At 44.2% G+C, this 9,540-nt stretch overlaps 1 protein-coding gene across 3 annotated transcripts in view; it reads left to right on the plus strand.

Moving 5' to 3' along the window:
• The window catches only part of zc3h3 (zinc finger CCCH-type containing 3), a 49,642-nt gene that overhangs the window by 18,708 nt on the left and 21,394 nt on the right, over positions 1-9,540 (plus strand). For all 3 annotated transcript variants that reach the window (XM_054790255.1, XM_054790256.1, XM_054790257.1), the window contains exon 5: positions 2,725-2,888. In XM_054790255.1, coding sequence (XP_054646230.1) covers positions 2,725-2,888 — 164 coding nt within the window. The remainder of the gene's footprint in view (positions 1-2,724; positions 2,889-9,540) is intronic.

Consider the following 9,540-nt stretch of genomic DNA (forward strand, 5'->3'; position numbering starts at 1 on the left):
CTCTGATAACAGATGTCCCCCACCCTTGAAGGTCAATGACATGGTGAATAACAGGCCAAGGAGAGTCAGGAGACAGAATCACCTTTTGAGATAATGATTTTTTTTTGGATTGTCAGGACTGAGTACTTTGCTTCAATGAAGAGTCAAACCCTCCAACTCCTGACTGTGAGGCTGACATGCTAACGACTACGCCAATGTGCGGCCCTACCAAATTATTATTACAGCATTGTCATATTGCAGAATTTTGTTTGTCACTAATTGTTATCGACATGGGTATGTCTGTCCTTACATAACTGGTAGTACTGTCAATGCTTTAGGCCTTGGTTAAGATTACAGGTTACAGTTGCCACAAATTTGAGTTATCATCATTATTTGCATCATTCAAGTAAGAAACTACGTCCATTCCATTATTTCTTCCTGAGAGCTTTGTGGAAGAGGGCTGGTTGGTCTTGGAAGTATTCCTGGAGGGTATTCACAGCGCTTTCCATAAGGGATGTCCTGATTTTTTTTGGGTTCTGATCCAATAAAAAATTTTTTATAGTCTTTCCGATCTGATCCGGTACTGATCCTTTTTGTTGCAACCAAAGTATTGCTGAATTTACTTTTTTATTCCACAGCATGACCAACAGTATTGTTTGGCTTTTGTAACAAACCTCTGTGAGTCAGGTCCCTAATCCAATAAAAATCCATCCAATAAAAGATAAAATTGGAAAAGATGGGCGTGCAAAATACTTTTGATTTCCTTTAAAATACTTTTTTTTTTTTTTTAAACAAACTCTCTTCAACGAAATAGTAATTTATTGACGGTCCCTAGTATAAACAACCAGCGGTTAGAGCAGCACTTCTTGTGCGAACTCGCCGCACCATGACACAGCAGGGTGGGCACAGTGAGGGGGTACTACCACTGGAGCTACGGAGCCGAATATCCAAAGTCCAACGTGAAACTAACTTCCTTCTTGAGGGTGGCGGGAGTCGAGTGGCAACCAGCTTTGAGGCGTATTACCGTACAATGATGGCCCAGAGTTACCAACGTTATACGGCAACCGGATCAGCCTGATCTCGTGGCGGGAGCCCATATTATCCCATCTTCAAAATACAGCGGCTCGGCAGCCGATCCCGATCCTGGAGATCAGATCGGGACATCCCTATTCAGGACGTGTGCTCAAAATCGTTGTCCTGCTGAAAGATGAACTGGCACCCCAGTCTCAGGTCAAGAGCACTCTGGAGCAGGTTTTCATCCAGGATGTGTCTGTAAATTGCTGCATTCTACTGGTCTCCCAGTTCCTGCCTCTGAAGAACATCCCCATAATATGATGCTGCCACCACTATGCTTCACTGTAGCGTTGCTATTGGCCAGGTGATGAGTGGTCCCTGGTTTCCTCCAAAAATGACACTTGGCATTCACGCCAGAGTTCAATCTCAGACCAGATTTGTGGTTCTCATGGTCTGAGAGTGCTTCAGGTGCCTTATGGCAAATTACAAACACATGTGCCAATACATTCCAGCAGTAGCGGCAAAAGTAGTCGAGAAAACAATGTGGCGGAAAGCAAAAACACCAGGATAATCTCTCCTTGCTTTGAAAACATAGAGAAAGCGCCCCTACACACTAGATGTTGCTCCAACCGCACCTCTGTGTCGGGGTTAACTGCCGTCTGTGTTAAAAGATCGTGTCATATCCCTATTAACCTCATTTGTGGTTCCCCAGGCCGCCTGGTTGGCAGTCAGTGCTCCAACATTAGCCTCCATTACAGCTCCCCTGGCTGCAGTTGGCCTGTGCAGGGCAGCCACTGATCTTGCGCTGCTGAATGATGTATCACGCTCAGGTAGACTCTGCACGGAACACCACTAAACGCTGATTTCTTGACTCTCATTCGTTCTCATTTGCAGTCATCGTACGTCACGCCATCCTGGTTGTTTTTTGTGCCGGGCATGTTCTGGGTAACCCCTTTTATTTCCTCAGCAATGGAAGGCATGAACTACTGCTCTAAACCCATTTCCCAGCCCGTCTGAAATACGGCAGCAAATTACCTCCAGTGGCAACGTGTACAACAGCGGCAGCCCGCCCCAAATAGAAGTGACAGGACAGTGCAATTTATCGCCATAACCCTTGCACTGCCCCTCCACCAGCTACCATCCTTGTACACAATACAGGCTTACACATACAACAAAGTGAGTTAGTTGTGTGTGTGTGTTGTGTGTTGAGGCCTGTTGCGTATATACTGTACTTGGGGTGTGTGTGTGTGTGTGTGTGTGTGTGTGTGTGTGTGTGTGTGTGTGTGTGTGTGTAAGGGTGGTCTATATGCTACAGTGTTGGGGCCATCCTCACCGCTCTGGCCCCTTGCCCTGCCTATTATCACATTGATTTCCTCCTCTCCTCTTTTCAATTTTCTCCATTTCCACACTGCCGTCCTTTCCATTAGATTAGCAATTTAACAGAGTGCTGTGACACGGTGGAGAGTCGGCGGGGGGGGGGGGGGGGGGGGGGGGGGGGGGGGGGGGGGGGGGGGGGTTAGCCTCGAGGATAGAAAACATAAAAGAGAGGGGGAAGACCTAGTAGTAAGAGACGGATGAGCAGATAAGAGAAACGCAGCTTTTTATATACTGACCTGACTTAAGTCCCACTAAAAGCACTGAAACATTTGAGGTGATTTAAATAAATGCATAAAGTTTCAAACATACGCTGTCATTCATTGGTGGCGTGTATTTGTGTTTGTTATCTTCCAGGAGTTTCCTCCACAGCCGCCAGAGACCATGTTACAACCGCTACCCAACAGCCACTCACCATTGGAAAGAATCTGGCGTGTGTTGGATTCGGGGTAGTCTCTACCAAGTGTCAGCCAATAAGCTCTCCCGCAAAGTCAGTCACAACATGTCCATCAACCGAACAGGTAAGAGTCACTGTGCTGTTTTCCGTCAACGACTTTGCTTTCGGTTGACTTTTCAGGTCCATATTCAGAGAAATACGTTTGTATCTTTAAAGGAAAACTGCACTTTTTTGGGGGAATTTTGCCCCTCATCCGCAATCCTTATGTGAGACATGAACACACGTCTAAAGACAGGAAACCCGCGCACGCACGGGGAGAACATGCAAACACCACACAGAGACGATCTCCTGACTGTGTGGCCAACCAGGACCACAAGGCTGGCAAACAGCTTTTACCCACAGGCCATCAGGCTTCTCAAGAGATTCAAGATTCAAGAGAGTTTTATTGTCATGTGCATGGTAAAACAGCAGTTATACTATGCAATGAAAATCTTATTCTGTTCATTCTCCCAAGAAAAGAAAGGAAAACACAAGAAAGAATAAGAATAAGAACATAAGAAACATAAACATATATACCAATAAATTAAGCAACAACAAAAAGAAGAGACATTAATACAAATAAATATACAAATAAATAAGTAAGTAAGTAAATAAATAAATAAATAAAGTGCTATGAGTGTGTGTTGCGTGCGGCGTGTGTGAGTGCTTCGTTGAGAAGCCTGATGGCCTGTGGGTAAAAGCTGTTTGCCAGCCTTGTGGTCCTGGACTTCAAACTCCTGTAGCGTCTGCCTGACGGTAGGAGTGTGAATAATGAGTGTTGTGGATGTGTGCTGTCCTTCATGAGGTTGTGTGTTCTGCGTAGGACTCTAGTTTTATAAATGTCTTGCAATGAGGGGAGGGCTGCCCCAACAATGTTCTGTGAGGTCTTGATCACCCGCTGGAGTGCCTTCCTATCACATGTTGTACAGTTACCGTACCAAACAGTGATGGAGGCGGTAAGGACACTTTACATAGTGCATCTGTAGAAGCAACTCAGGACTGTGGTGGACATGCCAAATTTCCTCAGTCTTCTCAGGAAGTACAGTCTCCTTTGGGACTTCTTCATAATTTGTTGGGTGTTGTGAGACCAGGTGAGGTCCTCGCTGATGTGTGTGCCAAGGAACTTGAAGGTTTTCACCCTCTCCACCTCAGTCTCATCAATAAACAGGGGTCTATGCGGCTCCTTTTCCCTTGTTCTTGGGTCGATGATCATCTCTTTAGTCTTATCTGTATTGAGAAGGAGATTGTTATCACGACACCAAGCTATGAGGTCCGCCACCTCTCTTCTGTATGATGTTTCAACACCACCAGTGATCAGTCCGATGACTGTAGTGTCATCCGCAAATTTAATGATGCTGGTGTTGTTCTGGGAGGCCACGCAATCGTAGGTGAAGAGCGTGTAGAGGAGTGGACTCAGCACACACCCCTGTGGGGTCCCAGTGCTCACAATTCTTGAGCTGGATGTGCGATTGTGGACTCTGACTGACTGGGGCCTGCCTGTTAGAAAGTTAAACACCCAGTTACAGAGGGAGGGAGACAGGCCAAGTGTGAGGAGCTTATTTGTGAGTTTGTGGGGGCTGACTGTATTAAAAGCAGAGCTATAGTCTATAAATAGCATTCTGACATATGTGTCCTAGCCCTGTAGGTGAGAAAGGGCTGTGTGGATGGCAGTGTTGACTGCATCATCCGTGGACCGGTTCTGGCGATATGCAAACTGTAGAGGGTCCACAGTTGCCGCCGGGATGCTCTTTTTGATGTGGGTCATGACTATTCTTTCAAAGCACTTCATAACAATAGGAGTGAGTGCTATAGGGCGATAGTCATTCAAGCAGGTCACGTTGCTCTTCTTGGGTACGGGCACTATGGTGGTGGACTTAAAGCAGGTCAATACAGATGCTTGTGCAAGCGACAGGTTAAATATGTCAGCAAACACATCAGCTAGCTCTGATGAGCAAACCCGAAGTGCACGTCCTGAGATGTTGTCTGGGCCTGCTGCTTTTCGTGGGTTTGTTTTGTTCAGAACCCTGCGCACATCCGCTGATGTCACCATGAGAGGTGAGTCCTGTGTGCTCCCCAAGTTCAGCCACCTTCTCTGCTCATCAGGAGTTTGGGTGTCAAAGCGGGCATAGAACTCATTTAGCTCATCTGGAAGTGTGGTTTGGCTGGACGTGGCTACGCTACTCCGCTGCCGATAGTCTGTGATGTGCTGGAGCCCCGCCCACATGCGCCGAGGGTCTGAGGTGGAATAGTAGCCCTCCAGCTTCTGTCTGTACTGTTTTTTGGCCTCTCGTATGGACCTTCTCAGGTCATATCTGGCCTTTTTGTAGTTTTCAGCGGTGCCCATGACAAATGCAGTCGAACGAGCACGGAGCTTAGCCCTTACATCACAGTTCATCCACTGTTTTTGGTTAGGGTATTTTCTGTAATACTTGGTGGTGCTAACAGTCTCTATGCATGTGCTAATGTAGCCAGTAACAGCAGAAGCATATTCATCCAAATCAACAGTACAATCTTCCCTCCCCGCTGCAGTTTTAAACACATCCCAGTTTGTGCAGCCAAAGCAGTCCTGAAGTACTTGATCAGTTTCTTCATTCCACACTTTAACTGCTGTACTTACAGGGGGAGCTTGTTTAAGAAGTTGTCTGTATGTTGGATAAAGGAATATAGAGATGTGGTCGGCCTTTCCAAAGTGGGGTCTTGGAACAGCATTCAAAGCACCTTTCATGTTGCTGTAGACTTGGTCCAGGATGTTATTTTCCCTTGTGGGAAAGCTCACATGCTGGTAATATTTGGGGAGGACAGTCCTGAGGTTACACTGGTTGAAATTGCCAGATATAATGAATACAGCGTCTGGGTGTTTGGTCTCGTGTTTATCATTGATGTCATGCATGAGGCCTAGTGCGTTAGCGGTGTTAGCTCGTGGTGGAATGTAAACAGCAGTTAAATACACAGCGCTAAACTCACGAGGCAAATAAAAAGGTCTGCATTTCACCATCAGCAGCTCAGTGTCCTGCGAGCAGTGCTTTTCCATCGTCTGTACGTCTGTGCACCACCGTTTGTTTACGTAAACACAGACGCCGCCACCTCTGTGTTTACCAGACGCTAAAGTCCGATCTCCCCGGTAAGCAGCAAATGTTTCCAACTGGATCGCCGAGTCCGGTATATCCTCCGTCAGCCAGGTTTCTGTGAAGGTGAGGACAAAGCATTCCCTGATCTCACGATGAGCTGTAATCTCATCTCATCAATTCTCAACGAAGCACTCACACACGCCGCACGCAACACATGCACACACTCATAGCACTTTATTTATTTATTTATTTATTTATTTGTTTGTTTGTTTGTTTGTTTGTTTGTTTGTTTGTATTAATGTCTCTTCTGTTGTTGTTGCTTAATTTATTGGTATATATGTTTATGTTTCTTATGTTCTTATTCTTTCTTGTGTTTTCTTTCTTTTCTTGGGAGAATGAACAGAATAAGATTTTCATTGCATAGTATAACTGCTGTTTTACCATGCACATGACAGTAACACTCTCTTGAATCTTGAATCTTGAAACATGCTAACCCCTCGGCCACCGTGTGGCCAGGTGCAGTCATAAGAGTATTTTGCCATATTTCAGTCATTTTAAGCATTACCGGAACTTCCTCCCTGGGCGCATTGATTTCACATTGCAACAGAGCTACACCCAGCATGAACTTTTCTAAACGAATCACCACCTACGAGGCATATATACGACCACTTATGGAGTGTGCGTCTCCTATTCGGAGTGGAGCAGGCACCACAGCACTTGCACTATTAGACAGGCTGCAGAGGAAAGCCCTCCGATTACTAAAAATTGAGGAACCACTCCCAACAGGAATTCTTCCCCTTGAGCATAGGAGGAACGTTGCATCCCTTTTCACTTTTTCCAGACACTTCTTCATGAAACCATCTATTGAAATAGCTTGAATCCTGCCTGATGAAGCAACAAATGCACGCATAACTCGATCTTCTGCGAGTAGTCACCCCTACGTAGTCCGTATTCCCAAGTCCAACACCTAGTGTCATCTTTCTTCCTACAGCCCAAGAACAGCCAGGTGGCGGAACTCCCTCCCACCAACCGTGTTTCCAGAGACTCCTAACACAAACCGTTAAATGAATTAGTTTTCTGGAAAATTTTGAATTTTGGGAACATTTTAAAATGTGAAAAACAGATATCCTTAATTGTGCTAACTATTTGATGTTTGAATTGGTTGAAAAATGTTGAAGTCGTGGAGTATTTAAGATCAAAGGAAATTGCAAAGATCAAAGGAAAAGTGGGAATGTCAGGAAAAGTTGTAATTTTTGGAATGTTAGTATGAAGCCCTCAATGTGTGGAATGTTTTCATGGTGGAATGGTTTCAATCGGTTGACAAATGTGCGAATGGTGGGTAAGTTTGAAAAATGGCCCATTCATTTTCAATGGGAAAAAATCAGTGGGATTTTTGGAAAATCTGGGAATTTTTTGAAAAAAACTGAAATGGTCGCATAGGATTCCCGAACGAGCTGAACGATTTGATGCTTGAATGGTGTGAATTGGTTGAAAAATGAAGGAGGAGTAACAAAAAACGGCGGAATAAATAATGCCCTGAGGGCATTCACACAATAATAACAATGTCGCTGTACCTTGGATAATATGCAGGTCACATTATTTAAATGCCTTGTTGTTTTTTTTTTAAAAGAAGGCTTTATAGGCGGAATAGGTGCGTCCCGTTAACATGCATTTTTAGCTGCCTCTTTGTAACTGTTTGTTTTATCTTTAGAACGCACAGAAAAGCGAAAGACTTGTGTTCATGTCTCACATAAGGATTGCGGATGAGGGGCAAAATTCTCCCCAAAAAAGTGCTGTTTTCCTTGAAGGCTAGGCACCAACAACTGCAATTTCCCCAGAAACTGTGCGGGAATGCGCAAGTTAGTTATTTTTCTGCCAAGCTCACATACGAAAAACACACCAACTGAGGAGTGCAATTCTGCTCATACATAACAGTGTACAATAGCACAATTTCCTTATATCAATGTGCTTGTACGCTTGTTAAGTGCTTTGAGCCAATGCCCTGATGTCATTGTTGGGGATGGTGTTGCTACGGAGGGAAAAAAAAACAAAGCAAAAGACACGTGCAAGTGAATCCTGGGGAGATGTTGCCGTCAGTGATGCTTGGTGAGGTTCATGGCTTGTTTCGCTGTCTTCAAATAATGCTCACACCCATTTATTTATTTTTTTTAAAAAACTGAAAAACATTTGTGGCCTCACCTTTTTTGTATTTGTACATGCAGCCTCTCCTTCTCCAGGAAAAGCTCGGATACTTTGTTGTAAGCTTTCTGCCCTATATTTGATCATGAGACGTGCAAATTCAGCCATTTTTACTGAAAATGTTTAATTTATGGCAGGTGAGGCAGACTGCATGTCACTGGTTGCTGCCAAGATGACATAACTAGAAATGACTGGGACACTATAGATAATGCTGGTTACTTTTCTAAACTATTTTATGAACACTTGGACATCAAAGCTGCTGTTGGTGACACAATTTGGAATTATGTTTTTACACTACCATAAATCTTGAACTATTTGTGCAATCAAAAATAACTTCAACTGTTTCGGAAACTGGATGTCATTATGGTAATACAAGGGACTGCGTCTCAGCGTCTCGGAGAGCACGCGTCTTTGAATCAAAGCAGAGTGGGGTGTGTTTACAAAGGAGCGTGAGCGTGTGTGATGAAGATAGAAGGAGAAGCGTGCTCTATGTGACAACGTTTTATCCAGTATTTGGGTGTTTCTTGCTGTTCGTGTTCATATTCCGTCTGCTTCGTGCCCGGAACTGCGGCCAAGTTTGAGCACCAAGCCCTGGATTTAAGGGAACTGGCTGGTTTTGCTGTCAAAAATAATAAAGCATCTGTCAGAGGAGCAATGGGGAGGACCTTCAGGACTGTCAGATTACTGTCAGATCTACAGCAACCTTCTGCACAAGTCCTGAACATTCTCTTGCAACTAAAATCAGCTACGGAAGTTGAGGAGCTCCGTTCAGTGAAAACTTGGTGACCGGGATCGTAATAAACCCAACACTTTCCTCGATCCTAAAGAAAAAGGCCTCAGGTGTTTTCCCAGCATGGTGATATGATTTCTGTTCCCCGAGACACACATTTGTTCTCATGGTTCAGCATCACCAATGCAAACCCTCCACTCTAAACGGACGCTGCTTAAATCAAGCCACTTGACCAGCCAGAAATGTTCCCGAATTAGAGAATAAGATCTCCCTACCTACATACATACATACTTCGACTTTTTGGGCTCTTTGCCAGTTCTCTAATGGTCCCTGGAAACCTGACTCAGACACACTTTTTTTTTTTAAATCTAAAGTTAGTTGAGTGCATTGAGTGCATAGTGTTTATGATGATCCCAGACAGCGCTCGCTGGATGTCACGTTTCGCTTTTGCACCAATATGTCAAAGCGCTATGATAAAAATAACGATCCCAAAGCAAGATATTATTATATGGTTCGCCTGCAGAGATAAACAAAAACACTCATCCAATTTTATTTATTTATTTAGTTTTTTTTTATTTTGACCAAATCACAGTAAAACTCTTTCCTTTGACAGACCGCCCCACCCTAAAAAGATTGTTACTTTTGAGTCAGCATAGATATGGTAGCTTTATTATAACAGACGTAATAAATAACATTAAATAAAGGTTATACATTGATTTGGAGGTGATTGAGGGCAATAA

This window comes from Dunckerocampus dactyliophorus, chromosome 10 (genome assembly GCF_027744805.1).
Source record: "Dunckerocampus dactyliophorus isolate RoL2022-P2 chromosome 10, RoL_Ddac_1.1, whole genome shotgun sequence".
NCBI lineage: Eukaryota > Metazoa > Chordata > Actinopteri > Syngnathiformes > Syngnathidae > Dunckerocampus > Dunckerocampus dactyliophorus.